The sequence below is a fragment of the Drosophila novamexicana genome, unplaced genomic scaffold (assembly GCF_003285875.2).
Source record: "Drosophila novamexicana strain 15010-1031.04,08,12 unplaced genomic scaffold, DnovRS2.1 tig00000485-arrow-pilon, whole genome shotgun sequence".
In the NCBI taxonomy this organism is placed as follows: Eukaryota; Metazoa; Arthropoda; class Insecta; order Diptera; family Drosophilidae; genus Drosophila; species Drosophila novamexicana.
The window spans coordinates 3,679,097-3,693,452 of record NW_020824808.1 but is presented as its reverse complement, the minus strand read 5'-3'; the positions used below and the strand labels follow the sequence as shown (position 1 = coordinate 3,693,452).

The window sequence follows — 14,356 nt, the reverse complement described above, 5'->3', positions numbered from 1 at the left end:
TGCTGCCTGGCATCGATTACTCGATCTCGAACTGACCAAATAGGTTTATAATCAAGACAGCAAAGGCAGCAGCACCCTCCAGCTCCATGGGTAGCCAATAGTTCAGACTCGTAGCGATATTTTTGGCAGCGGTTCGTTGCCTGTTCTAAATGGACGGCTTGTTATGTGGCTCGCAGAATCTATGCAAATGAAACCAAAAACAGCGTGTCACAGCGTCAGGTTTGGTTTTAGCCAAAGTCCAAGTGCGGCTTCAAGAGATTTACGAGCCGAGCGCGCCAAATGTGTTTACACTTTGTCACCCTTCTGTCAGTTTGATTTATTTGTTTGCAGATAGCCAGCAAAAAACTGAGAAGGCTAAAGTAGCTGGCCAAATTAAAATGCAAGTATTGCTGGAATGCACGTCCAACCGAACTGAGCCACAAGGTGAGGCGAGGTGGGACAAGGCGAATTGAGCTGAGCTGAGTGCAAGAAATGGGCGAATGAATGAGTGATTGACTTATGCAGCCAACTGACAAGTGGCTTAAATAAATTAATGTACATGTCCCCAAAGAGTCCGAGGGAAACTGTTTACTAATCAGCGGAGTGGATGGTGCTGCAAAAAAGAAAAAAAAAAATCCCCACTCAGATCGGGTTTTATTCAACTACTTTTGGCCATACTAATCTTGTAGTTACATTAAAATTCAATTATATGAATAAAAGTATAAAAAGTATTTTTTACCTTCTTTTAAAAATTACAGTTTATTAACACTAAAAAATCCACATATTGGCCAGCACTGAATAAAAGATTTTACGAACTGGAAATACACGCGCAACAAATGATTGGCACTGAGGATATGTCCACATCGACTGGCATGGATATAAGTGAATCCTTTCGTACCGAGGATCTCTCAAAAACGGATTTCTTCGATTTCGTCACAGCTCCGGACATGGGCATTGGCATCGGTGTTGGGGTGGATGTGGGGGTGGGCGTTAGCCTGCAGCAGCAGCACCATCAGCAGCAGCACACACAACAGCACAATAGTCACAACCATAGCCAAGGTCATCAGCCAACGACATCACAAACGCCCCAGCAGGCCATCTGCGGCGGCGGCGCAAGAACCGCAAGCAGCATGACACACGACGGCGGCGAGGGCGCCGGCGGCGGCATTCCAGTGAGCAATCGTAATGGCAGCACCAGCAATGGCGGCGATCCCACGTTACAGGGCTATGAGGTAAGTTTTTATGGCAAACAAGTTGAATCAGAATTTTGCGCCTCTGTGCTAGAGCCATAATATTTATTTAATAATATATTGTTCTATGTTCTTTTATTTTCGTTTTGCAGTTCTGGCATCAGGACAAGGATAACAGCCGCCTTGACTCCAGCTCTATCTTCGAAGACCTCGATCGATACTGCTGGCAGCAGCAGCCGATCACAGCCAGCGCTACGACCACCGTTAACGCCAGCAATGTGCGATGTACTAACCAGCCAAGTCCCACATCTCCGCAATCGCATCCACATCCACATTCACATCCACATCAGCAGCAGCAGCAGCAACAGCAACAGCAACAGCAACAGCAACAGCAACAGCAACAACAACAACAGCCCAATGCCAGCAGCTCCTCTAGTGCTGCGGGCAGCAGCAGCGATACCATTAGCAGCCTGGACACAACTGACGGCCAGATTTACACATTGACAGTATTAAATGGTGGCGAGCCTTGGCTAAAGCGTGCCGAGACGGAGCAACTGCCCAGCGCACTGGATTTGGACAGTTTGCTTGGCAGCTTTCCAGGCTATATCAAATCAGAATATCCTTACGATGACAGCGGCTTCAGCACGGATGGCAAGGATGTTATTGTCAGTGGTGCAGATGTCAATGGCCTCAGCAGTATTTCCCAGTCCCAGCCACACGGACAGACGCTACCCTCACTGGTAACTGCTATTTCCATAGCAGGTGGCGGGGTCAACGAGCTGGGCCAACAGCTGGCACAGTTTCAGAATAACAACAACGACTGGCACATGGCCGATCACAACGCGGAGGCGGAACAGAACTCTGCGGAATCGCTGCTGCGCAGCGCTCTTCAGGGCAAGGGCTACGCCAAGGGTCTGCATATGCAGAATGGTCTAACATTGCCTGTGGTCAAGGATGATGAAATGCGGAGGCTACTCTTTACGCCAGATGACGCAGCGGATGCTTTGGGCTTTGCGGACTCAACGCTGAATACCGCGCAAATGTTCGAGGATGCACAGGCCATGAGTCATGCAGCCAGCGGTACGCACATGTCCTCGTCGAATCACGGCCAGCATGGTGGCAATGCCAGCATCATTGTCGATGATATGTTCCTGTCGCTGGAGAATGCTTTTAGCGATGACTTTGAGAAAATCAAGCGCATTGCCAATGAGGTGCAGCAGTTCTGCAGTGCCAACACGGGCACACCAACGCCTGGAGACTATACCAGCAACGATGTGCTCATGCAGATGTCGCCGAGCGCGACAGGAGCAACCACAACACAGCTACAGCCCCTGGCCAATGCGCAACAGCAACAGCAACCGCCACCGCCCCCACAGCCCCTCAAGCCAGAGGTGTCCACATCGACATCAGCTACAGCTGTGGGCACATCTGTGGCAGGCAGTCGCCTTGGTGGCGTTAGCAAGCCCAAGAAGCAATACAAGCGTAGCAACAGTAGCGCCAACAGCTCAAACAGCAACAATAACAATAACAACAACAATCCTAATGTGGCCAACAACAATAACAGCAACAACAACAGCAGCAACGTTCTGGGTGTCGTCATTGGCAATGGTGGCAGCTCCTCGTCAAGCGGCAGCGCCAGCAGCAGCAGCAATAGTCCGCCTGCCAACTGCAATGCGAGCGGTAGTTCGGCCAGCAGTGGCGGTGGGCAGCGCAAGGAACGTTCACTACACTATTGCTCCATATGCTCCAAAGGCTTCAAGGACAAATACTCAGTGAATGTGCACATACGCACGCACACGGGCGAGAAGCCCTTTGCGTGCTCGCTGTGTGGCAAAAGCTTCAGGCAAAAGGCACACCTGGCCAAACACTATCAGACACACATGACCCAGAAGAACAATGGCAACCTGATCAAAGGCAGTTCCGCCAAGCATCAGCGTGGTGGTTCCAATGCAGCTAACAGCGGTGCAAGCCTTGTCCAACAGCGACAGCTCAGCGCGGTGGCCACCACGGTGGCCAACCCCAGTTTAATGAGCGCCGGCGTCGTGCTGAGTGGGCCAAATACGCCGCCTGGCGTATTACCGCCTGCCAATGGTCTGCTGGCGAACCGGTAGTGTGCCGACCTTGGCTTTTATATGTATAGGCTATGTTCCACAAAACACAAAACAGCAAACTATTTCTTGTTCCTTACTAACTGCATACAAAACAAAATGAAAAACTAAGATAACTACTTGAATACTCTTGGGAAATTACTTCCTAGAAAATGATCTTTCCTGATCGAAAAATTTTCATTGATGAATTCCTATCTCAGCTTTCTGTGCAATTCCTATATCACAAACACATCAAGACAAAATCACAAACTCACTAAATGCACTTCCAAATAAAATACTCAATTTTATTTTATACCTAAAACACACACACGCTCATAAACACACACACACACAAATTAATTTTAAATGTGCCAAATTTAAAGCAAGATAAAATAACAAGCAATTTTAAATAATAATTAATTAATTATAAAAATAAAAAAGTTAAAATGAAGCTAATAAGCAAATTTACGAGTGGTGATATCAAAATGAGGCCAAACGCTTCCTTGCAACAAATAAAATCTATGAACTCACCCACATTGTTTCTATAATTAATTACGTTAAATAAATTAATAATATTAAAACAATAATAATGTATTTTGAGAAGCGTTTCCTGTAAATTAAAAGTATTTCGTTAGAGTTGCTTTGCCCAAATTATCATAAGTTTCCTCAGTGTAAATACGACCTAATTTAAGAGAAAGCCAGCAACGCGAACAATTTTGAACACTTCATTAAAATTAGTACAAGTTCTTTATGATAAATCAAAAAGTCCTTTTGGCATATAATAACGCCTGAGAAATACGAATTTATGTATCAAACAATGTCTTCTCTTCAAGGATCTCTCATTCCAGGCACAAGTAACATATTCAACTCGTGTTTTTTTTCCTCACAAATAATACTCACGTTTTCGCAAATCTGAGAAGTGTTCAAGTTATCCACGTGTGTCAACTACTTACAGATCATAAAATGCTTGAACGCATTGCACTTGCCATTATTTTTTTGTATTTTATATAGAATTCGTTTATTTGATAACTTGATAACTATTTCAATTTTCATAGTACTCATCTTCTTACACTCGCCGCTGTGTGAATCGCAAATTGTATGTACTATAAATAAAATGGGCTAATTTTATATCTAATTGTAAGCTAAGTAAAACAAATTGAATAACTATGGATAGTTAATGTTAATTAAACTGCCAATTATTATGTGATAGTTTTAATAAAAAAATATGTATTTTCTGGTGTTTGGGTTGCGTTACATATATTGTTATATATACTTACTGTGAATTTTGCAATATTTTCTAATTTATTGAATTTAGTTTATGTACATAATAATTTTTTGAATTTAAGCCCTTGTTTATACACATATATAGCGCATAGTTTTAGGCGCAATAAAATTACAATTGTAGTTAAATGTTTGTTAGTTATTATTTATGCAAACAAAAAGACGAAAAAAAAATCAAAAAAAAACCAGCTACCCATTAGCAATTAAGTCTTACATTAAATATTTAAGTATTGCGAGCATTAAACATCAAAATAAAGAAGAATAAAAAGTTTTATTGACAATTAAACGAAATATATCTAATTCATGGTCAAACCGAAAAGCAAACACATCAAAGCCTTGGACTCATTGTTAGTAACTGAGTGTTGGCATTGTGTTAATTAGTTTTACAGACCTGTACCTGGACAAAGATCATCAGGGGCATATAAATAATTTTCTCCCATAAAGCAAGCGCATGAAAGCGCATGCAGCTGCGCATGTCAACAACAACAACAACAACAGCTACAACGGCTGCAACATTACACAGGCGGCACTTGTCAGTCAAAATCAAAGTGCGCAGCTACTGCTGCATTAACAGCATCATCAGCGGGTTGTGCCGCAGCCTTGCGGTATTGTGGGGCAAGGGGCTGCAAATGCGTGCCGCATGCGCCAACAGCCAGCAAACATCAGTGCAGATTAGAGAAAATGTTTTACTCGCAGCGTCTTGGCCAGATCGGGCAACTGCAACGGCAACGTCTGCCTCACCGTGTGGCGTAGTGAGCGGCAAGTCATTTGAGATCGAAACATGTCGATTAGGGAATTTCAAGAGGCGCCAGTTACTGGCGCAGGTGGCTCATATCATCCAAGCCGTCGTCTTCGTGGCACCTTGGGGGACCTGAAACCGCAGCCACAATGAACAAGCATCTTAATTGCATTTGATGAACTTTGAGCCAAAGCACATTTGCACACCGAACCCCAGGAGCAGGTGAGCAGGGTACACAAATATGCAGACCCTGCACAATCTTTTGACAAATTAATAGTCTGTAATGCTGCGCATTGAATATAAAATTGAAAAGTAATTAAAATGCACAGAAGTGCCCACCTAATCAAAAACAAACATATGAAAGTTATTGGTGTAGTAAGGCCTTACAAATGCTAGATTAAATTAGACAGATTATAGCTAATACTGAGAGGGTTTATGCCTGCGTTGGCGTCGGCGTTTTAGCCAATTCAAGAACAGTTCGAGCAGCCAAACTGCTATAGAAAATAATAACATAAAAGCAAAGCCATACCAAACATATTGCAAATCCTTTAGTTGCATGGCACGAAACTCTCTGCGCATACTATGGTCCAAGTAATGCAGTTCGCCAGCTTCTACAAGCTCCGAAAATCCCTTTGAAGTCCAATAAGATGTTAAGCCAGAATCGGCAAGTTCCATAATTAGCCTTTGTATGGGCTTCTTATAAATCGAATTTTCGTGCACCGGAAAACCAAGGGGAATATTATTGAAGAAGCAAAAATCATTGCGCATGCGAAACAGTGGCTCACTGAAGATGTTCTGTTGCTCGTTAATAACCACCCACTTGCTGGATGTCATCATGAAGCCATGTTTAGTGTCAAACGTGTCTCGCATGCGAATAAATTTACTAAAACTAGGCTCTACCAGAAACATTGGTGCGTACTTCCGGAACTCCTTTAAGCGTCCAATGAGCTCGTTATACTCCGACTCCCAGGCGGCCACTTTCAGATTGGAGGCCAGTATATCATCGTAGGTTCGATAGGGTGGCTCCTTGGGCGTACTGGTCACATAAGCCGAGAAGTAAGAGTTATACCAGGCCGTAAGCAGAAAACCCAGTAAACATATCTGCACGTAGATGGCGCGCAGGTGTACCGAAGCGCGACGTACCTCATAAAAAGACTGTCCCAGAGCTCCTCTCAAGCAATTATCATGCAGTATAAACTCGTACAGCTGCACCGAGTACCCGTGGTGCTTCAGAATCGACGAAAGTGTGATGGAAATTACCACCAAGACGGCCACAGTTAGCAAAAATGCCTGCAGCTCAAAGACATTGACATAATACTCGGCGTGTGGTATATCCGCTTCCACGGGTAGCATGAGGCACCAATTCATTTGCTCGTACGGATAAGTAAAAGGTCGCATATTGAGCTGGTCAGGAAATGTAATCGCCAATGATAGGTCCACGGTGCCATTGCGCACAGCTGCCACTAGTTCCGTTGAAGGAACTAACATATTCGGCTTGACTGGAAACGGCTGCGTTAAAGTGCAATTGAATTTTTGCTGAAAGACATCCATAAAGTGGCCCAATGTGCCCCGATAGATTATATCGCCCTGTTTATTATAGTAGAGAATGATGCGCGGAGTCGCGCCACCAATTATAATGCGCACACTATAGCCGTGTAGATTTCTCAGACGATCAGGAAAGATGGTCGCGCTGGGATCATATACACGTTGCTCCAATTGATAACTGGGAAATTGCGTATAGCTATAGAAGGTGTTCGTAGTCTGGAACGTAGAATACGACAATTAATATGCCAAATTGATTTCTGTGTAATTTCTTATTTACGTTATAGCTCTCAAATACTGCCAACACATTCAGTAGTTTCATTTTCCAGCAATAAGTAAACAATTTGTCCAGAAACGTCTCATTGGTTTCTCCGAGCTGCACCATAAACACCACCCGCGATATGGTCATGAGTCGCAGGTTGGCAACCAGTGCATTTAGCAAACTCTCGTTCTCGTCTAAGTCCATGCCGATCAAATATACCACAGACAGCACTAGACTGCTATGTTTTTCATACAGAAAATTATTGGCGTGCTCATCGAGTTGCACAACAGGCGTTTGCAGACTTTCCATTAAGCTTTTCACAAAACAATTACCGTCTGGTTGATCCATCAGAAACTTTTCGGACACACGGGAATTGTGATATTTCATAAACAACAAATAATTGAAATTATCTTGATTTTTAATGCTGCTTAACAGTTGAAAAACTGCCGAGCTATCTGCCTCAACTGTTAGCCTGACCATCCAAAGCAAATGGCACCAAATAAACCAAGGACAATCCATGGCGGACATTGACGAATTACTGCAGGACACTGATTAATGGCGCTGCTTTTTAAAAGGGTTGCTAATGAATGCGTTGCGGAGGCATGTAAAAAACTCAAATTAGCGGCTAACAAGCGCCGCACAAAAACTACACCCAAGAGGTTACAGCGAAATGCTGCTCAAAATTCATATATCAATTTACTACGAAGTGCTTGATGACAGTGCCCTAGTTAATAGGTGCCATGATGGCATAATTTATTTTGAATGCTTAATTGTATTTTAGCCCACCAATAAGTGATTTAAGAATAAGTGGCATTATAAGTCAACTGTCTAATCTAACAATGTTTTTGGTAAATTTGTAACCTGTGAGCTGCTTTAATTTTGCGAGCCTGAACTGAAATAATAAATATTCAAGAACAATACAGAAATATTAAATATATGGAAATTTAGAGAAAAATTGTTTTTTTTGTCAAAATAAAATTATGAGGAATCAAGTCAGGGTGCTCAAGACGGGAGGTCCCGACCAGGAGTTACTCTAAACCTTCTTTTAGCAAAAACAAGAACACACAAACGCAAGCTATCGCTGATTTGAAACAACAATTAAGAAGAGGCAATCGATCAACTCATATAAATCCGATTCCATGTATCCATCCATATATAAATACACATTAACACTATCCAGATATACCTTGGCCCTAAAGTCTAAACACAAAAGAGTTATATCAACATATTGTCTTTTAAATTGGTAGAAATATTTTAGGATTATAAATTTAATCTGCAGGGTTTGAGCTCGCATGTGTCAGTTGGGTCTGTTATAAGCTTATCGGTCACATTATTTAAATGATCTTGTTTTTTGATAATGCCCAAAAGAACAGAACAACCTATTCATCTGTTGAAATGATAATTTAAGACAATAGCCACAAAATACTCCGAGGACGAAACTCCTATAAAGTTGAATTGGTGCTTAACAAGCAAATCTTTGTATCAACATCTGTTTATCAATTAGGAAAATTAGGTGTGAAAAGTGGCATAGCTGGGCCGACGGGCAAATAAAACACCTCCACCGGTCGGTGATGTTTTAAGAAAATTTTTTTTTCTAACTAGGCTTATAGCATTTAATTTTTACAGTGATGTATTGAATAATTAGGAAGACATTCGTTTTGTCGACCATTAATAAATAAATAAATAATTGCTTTGTTGGCAGAATAACTCCTTTGGGTAATTCCTTAACAGCACTATTACAACTGATACCAAATTCTACTTGAATATTCAAGATTAACATTGTTTTTAAATTAGTAGTCCCCCATCTACTTTTATTAACAAATGTGAAATTAATTTTATTTGAATATTTACCAACATTAGTATTTCAGTGTTTTTGCTGGTCAGTAATATTATCTTAATATAATTATTTTTTATTTGAAAGCATAAAATGCTGTGTAGTGCACCCTAATCTTAGCAATTTTTTATTTTAAATGAAATAATTGTTGTGCAATTCTTAAGCCCTCACGCAAATATCGTCTTAATCGCATTTTGTGAAACCATAGTTGCTCCAGGCCAAATACGGCCAGTGCCAGGGTCATCATCAATCCACCAGCCATTAGAATGTAGTTCAAGTCCATCAACTGCATGGCACGGAACTCCTTTGGTTTCCCCAGATCGACCAAACGCAATTTACCAGCTTTAATCATTTCACTAAATGCCATGTCACGCCAATGAACCATGAGGCCACTGGCAGTCACCTCACCTATCAACCGCTCCAGTGGCTCCCTGAAAACAGAGTTCTCAGCAATGGGAAACATAATTGGGACGCCTTGATAAAAGCAAAGGTCCTCGCGCATGGTAAACAAAATTGAGCTAAAAACCATTTGCTGTTGCTTTATAATGTTCCACTTCTGCATAGGCATCGCATATCCATACAGGGTATTGAACGAGTCGCGCATCTTTAGATATTTCTCAAAGTCCGGCTCGATCTTAAATATGGCCTCATACTTTCGAATCTGCCTATCGTAACTGAGCAGCGTTTGATACTCAGAAGCCCAGATAACCACCTTTAGATCCGAGTTCAATATGCTATCAAAGCTCGTGAATGGCTTCTGTTTAGGAGAGCTAGTGATATACGCTGAGAAATACGAGTTGTACCAGGCGGTGAGCAAGAATCCCAATACACAGATCTCCAAATAGATGCCACGCACCAGCAAAGGCGCCCGTAGAACCTCATTGAAAGATTGACCCAAAGCTCCTCTCAGACAATTATCGTGAAGCAAAAACTCATACGGTTGAACACGATAGCCATAACGCCACAATGTAAATGAAAGTATTGCTGAGATCAGTCCTAATGATCCAAGTACAATCAGAAAAGTGGGCAGATCCAATACACGACTGTAGAGCTCACTGGACGGAACTGGACTAGGAACGGGCAGCATTATACACCAGTTAAGGATCTCAAAGGGGTACGTGTAACCCTGGAGAGGCATACCCGGATATGTTGCCGCAAATGCAAACTGGACGCTGCCATTTCTCACTGCTCCAAGCAGCTGTCGTGCTGGCACCAATGTGTTCTCGGTTAGCGGAACCGGCTGAATCAAGCTGCAGTTGTATTTCTGTTCGAAGCAGTGCATCAAATGGCCCACGTAGCCGCTGTAGACTAGCTCCCCAGTTGGACGACGATAAACTATAAGACGTGGAGTTGAGCCGCCCACAATAACTGGAAGTTTATAGCCACGGAGATTTCGCAGGCGTGGTATTATAATTGGATTCGTCTTGTTTGTGATCAATCGCTTTTTAAGTTGAAATTTTGAAAAAGGTGAATAGCTGTACATGAGTCCGGTATCCTAAAAATATACGGGAAACCATTTCAAGGGGTATTTCATACTATTGGCAATTTTTTTACGAACAACCAAGCTGAGAAAATTTTAATCAAGTTATTTTACTTTTTAATCATCTCGGTAAATATTTCAGCCACACTTCATTTTGATTTATAAATTGTAAATATGGCTATAAAAATATTGTTTTTTTGCTGTTTGCTGTGTCTCATTTTAGCTGCCCAAGCTGCTCCGAATTCTATAGGCAAGTATTATGATTGGATTCTAGAATCAAATCTTAATAAGGTATTTTCAGTTCAATGCAAACTTGCGGCCAACCACGGTCCATGCAAAGGCAAGTTCAAAATGTTTGCCTTTGATCCGTACGATCATCAATGTAAAACATTCATCTATGGCGGATGTGGCGGAAATCCAAATCGTTACAGCACCTATCAAGACTGTATTGAGACTTGCAGCGGAATAAATGCAACAAAAAGTCCAAAGCAATGAATTGCAAGCACAGGCATAGAACATGACCTGAAGAAGCTACTGATTACCTAATGCTACCTCTGGAATATCATGAACCAATTTTGTCCAATGTGATATAGGCGAGTCGTTAATATTAATTGATTTCTTTGTTCAGAAAATTTATAGTAAAAGTAAAACTTCAGTTCAGTAAAAGCTTGATATATAGTAATATATTTGTTATAAATACCTGAAAGTCTTCGAGAATTGCAAAAACATGCAGCAACTGCAGCTGCTGCCAGCACCATTTCAAGAGGACTTGCACTTGCTCGGTTTTTTTGATGACCAGTAGTAAGGGTTGCGTATTCCATAGTCTCAAGTTCAAAGTCAGAAACTCAAGAAGTGCATCTGTATCATGTTCATCGACGAATGCAATGCTAAGCAAGTGACTGGAGTGATATCTATCTAGATGATAGCTGATGTTCAATTTATCTTTAATCTTAATAGTGGACAAGGGCAGCTTCCACACCAATTGTGGCCAATCGGAACTAGAGCTTCCAACGAGCAGCGCATAGTCAAAACGTTGCTGTACTTGCAACTGCTGCACCAGCTCCGGAACAGTGAGAATTATTTTAGCGCCCAGTGACAACCACAAGCTGAACCAAAGAAGCAACTGCCTCATATTTTAGCCAGCTACTATTGACGATTGCTAGGCACGAACCGCGCCGCAGCTCCTTTTATACCTACCCTAAAAAGCTGCACGAACCTTGCACATTAGAAAAACCCAGTGGGAATCGTAATAATTCTAAAAGCATTTTATTTAATTGGACTTGCTCGTTACATCTCAACCTCTGAAAAGAGCTCCGAGGAAGATGGGAGCAGCTCGCCAGGCTTGTATTCGCGCTGGTTATTGTAAACTTCACCAAGTGCGCACAGATTCTTATAAGTACTGTCGCGTTGTTTGCACAGACTGCCGGCCGTAGCCCTTACCTTGTATATGGGCTTATTCAATATGTTGTCGGTGGCAAAGGTGCAGGCTATAAAAAACTGATTGACCATGCCATTTGACAATCTCAATGCACTGCAGCCTACATGTGTGTTGCGGTCCGCCATTAGCAACACGGCTTGACGTACAGTTCTATGAAAGGGTTGGAAATATTAATAGTAAGCCTATGGCATTATCGGTCTATTACTAACGGTCGAGTAAATTCGTTTCTCAAACGCAGCGACAATTCCCTTGTCACAAAACGTGCATCTTCAAACCATCCATTTAGCAACTCCTCCGTGATTTCAGGAATTTTATGCGATTTTTGGCTACCCGAGTAGGAGAGCCCATCGTATATGCTGCCAATGGCTGTAAACTGTACCGAGGCCATGCAGGGTCGCGGATTAAAAACGCATTTCTTAATATACATTTTCGCAAAGTTTTCCAGCTCTGTAGACCATGCCATACGGGCCATTCGTCCGGCTGGAAACAATGTGCGCGTATAGCCAGCGGCTACTTTATTGCGAAAACTGTTGAACTGATGCAACAGATGCTCTCTGTAGGGTGACAAGCTAACCACCTTAGAGCCAGGCGCGCAAGTTATGCTCAAGTTCTATATGAAAACCAAAATTACCAATATGATTCACATTATTCCTAAACTTACTCTTGAATTCCTGCATGCCAAGTTCTTAAGGCCGCAGCGTGAAGTTTTACAATAGGCGCCCAGTTCGGCAGGTTTTGATACCAAGCTGCCGTATGGAAAAAAAAGCGATATTAGCAGTAAGGCGAATAACTGATTATTCAAGGACATGTCGATTTCAAGCTCTGAATGGGAAATAAAATAAAACCACAGCGCGCATTTCCATTTTTATAGACTTTTTTATAGACTAATGTTACTTGTGCGACTGCAAAACACAGCTGTGAAACCTAATAAAATTAAAACCAATTGTTATACTCTTGCAAAGTATATAACAGTTTAACCGGAAAATGTGTAACGCATAGACGGAAACATCTCCGACTCCATAAATTCTATATAAATATATATTCAATTCAAAAATATCTGCATACTAGATATTAGATTTCAGATACAAGAAATAAAAAACAAGATTCAATGCGATTTCACTGAAGGAGACAAATTAGTGAAGGTGCGAACAATCCGAAGAGTATTCATCCTTCTGCGTGCCAAAAGTTTCACTTCTTACTTCTTATATGACAGCCGGATAATCTAAATTATGGGAAATCAACAAAGAGACTTTAAATCAACAAAAAGACTCTAACCGGAAAAAAAGCTTCTTTCTATAGAAAAAGAAAAACATGCAATCGGGAACTATTAAAAGTAAGAGTAACTGCGTTGTATAGCGAATGTTATGGATTTCAATATAAAACGTTTCACAGCAGCTCAGCTGAAGAACTCGATGAAGAATAAATATTTTCAAATTAAGTATTTTTCCGATGCGTTTTGGATATATGTATTTTTATCAAACGATCAATAAGGTCTGCTGTACAATATTTGGTACTGACAGCTAGAGTCCACTTATTTAATTGAAAATTTCACAAGCTCAAGTTTTTGAAATGGAAATATGGATATAATCGTAATGAGCTGTCGCAAAGCAACGCAACAGACGAAACCAAATCCAAAAGAAAAACTTAAATGAGGCAAAGATCTCGTTCATGTTTCATGTTTCAAGCTGCCTGACAGATGATCACTCTTAATGATGCTGCCAGCTACAGCAAGAGCAGCACAACAACAACAGCCACAACTCTCATTATTTTTCAAGCATTTTTTATTTTGGTTACTACAGTTTTGGTGCACTTCACTCGATTTGGCAGATGCGTCAGCACTTGACCCGCGCTGGCTCCAGCTCAGACTCAGACTCGGACTCGGGCTCGGACTCCATCTTCGACTGTGTCCCATGCTTGTTAACCGCCAAATTGAGTTGACGTTGACGTAATGCCGCGCCACTCGAGTAGGTCTCACTCTTTTTTATGATGAAGTGCAGCATCTGAGGCCGCTGTTGTCGGTCAATTAGCTGCACATATCACAAAGCCAGGCACAACACACAAAAAGAAAAAAAAAACAGTGGCAGAATGGAAAGCCTACCACCGCATGACAGCCCAACTTGGGCTGGGGGTCACATGGAGTCTTTAATTGGCATCAGTTGCGGCTACGACGACAATTTGTTGGCTTCCTCAAAGTTCATAAGTGCATTCAGAGAATATTTTTTAAAATGATGATGGTCTGAAGTATTTTAGACTACAAGCACTTAATCAAAAACAATTCCAAATATTAATATTATTGCTATATAATACTATTATCATCATCATAATAAACATTTAAAAAATGTAATTCTGTCAGGCATACCAGAGGAAAATTTACAGGTGAAATTTGGCGTTACCTCTCAGCACAGTTTTGTAACTTGATACTTATATATAGAAAACTACTTTTTACCTGATCATTTCTAATGGTTTCTTTAAAACGAACTGTTTCTGGATGTCGAGGCGGAAGGCAATAGCAACAGTAGCCTCT

The 14,356-nt window shown here is 41.5% G+C and overlaps 4 protein-coding genes across 4 annotated transcripts; 1 reads left to right on the top strand and 3 right to left on the bottom strand.

Annotated features, from left to right (window-relative positions):
- Nucleotides 1-815: 815 nt before the first annotated feature.
- LOC115761529 (transcription factor mef2A) lies at nucleotides 816-3,280 on the top strand. The gene is made up of 2 exons (XM_030703300.1): nucleotides 816-1,211; nucleotides 1,322-3,280. The coding sequence occupies exons 1-2, from the start codon at nucleotides 816-818 to the stop codon at nucleotides 3,278-3,280; spliced, it is 2,355 nt and encodes a 784-aa protein (XP_030559160.1).
- A 2,413-nt stretch (nucleotides 3,281-5,693) lies between these two features.
- Nucleotides 5,694-7,389, bottom strand: LOC115761493. The gene is made up of 2 exons (XM_030703260.1): nucleotides 7,099-7,389; nucleotides 5,694-7,037 (listed from the first exon to the last, which is right to left on the bottom strand). Exons 1-2 carry the CDS (start codon nucleotides 7,387-7,389, stop codon nucleotides 5,694-5,696), a joined length of 1,635 nt encoding a protein of 544 aa, XP_030559120.1.
- Nucleotides 7,390-8,155: 766 nt separating this feature from the next.
- LOC115761492 lies at nucleotides 8,156-12,857 on the bottom strand (the record flags this gene model as incomplete). Its single annotated transcript, XM_030703258.1, has 4 exons — nucleotides 8,156-8,280; nucleotides 9,086-10,409; nucleotides 11,095-11,454; nucleotides 12,849-12,857. Coding segments are annotated over 4 exons (1,818 nt in total), but the record flags the coding sequence as incomplete, so codon positions are not given.
- Nucleotides 11,654-12,660, bottom strand: LOC115761330 (allergen Tab y 5.0101-like). Its single transcript, XM_030703062.1, has 3 exons — nucleotides 12,494-12,660; nucleotides 12,042-12,442; nucleotides 11,654-11,982 (listed from the first exon to the last, which is right to left on the bottom strand). Exons 1-3 carry the CDS (start codon nucleotides 12,638-12,640, stop codon nucleotides 11,682-11,684), a joined length of 849 nt encoding a protein of 282 aa, XP_030558922.1. The 5' UTR covers nucleotides 12,641-12,660; the 3' UTR covers nucleotides 11,654-11,681.
- Nucleotides 12,858-14,356: the final 1,499 nt, after the last annotated feature.

What these genes read in the sequence shown, in the direction of transcription:
- LOC115761529 (XM_030703300.1), top strand. Translation starts at nt 816, where the DNA reads ATGATTGGCACTGAGGATATGTCCACATCGACTGGCATGGATATAAGT. An exon ending in CCACGTTACAGGGCTATGAG is followed by an intron (nt 1,212 to 1,321) that starts GTAAGTTTTTAT and finishes TTCGTTTTGCAG; the next exon opens with TTCTGGCATCAGGACAAGGA.
- LOC115761330 (XM_030703062.1), bottom strand. Translation starts at nt 12,640, where the DNA reads ATGTCCTTGAATAATCAGTTATTCGCCTTACTGCTAATATCGCTTTTT. An exon ending in TGGCATGCAGGAATTCAAGA is followed by an intron (nt 12,443 to 12,493) that starts GTAAGTTTAGGA and finishes GTTTTCATATAG; the next exon opens with AACTTGAGCATAACTTGCGC. An exon ending in AGAAACGAATTTACTCGACC is followed by an intron (nt 11,983 to 12,041) that starts GTTAGTAATAGA and finishes ACCCTTTCATAG; the next exon opens with AACTGTACGTCAAGCCGTGT.
- LOC115761493 (XM_030703260.1), bottom strand. Translation starts at nt 7,389, where the DNA reads ATGGAAAGTCTGCAAACGCCTGTTGTGCAACTCGATGAGCACGCCAAT. An exon ending in CAGTATTTGAGAGCTATAAC is followed by an intron (nt 7,038 to 7,098) that starts GTAAATAAGAAA and finishes TCTACGTTCCAG; the next exon opens with ACTACGAACACCTTCTATAG.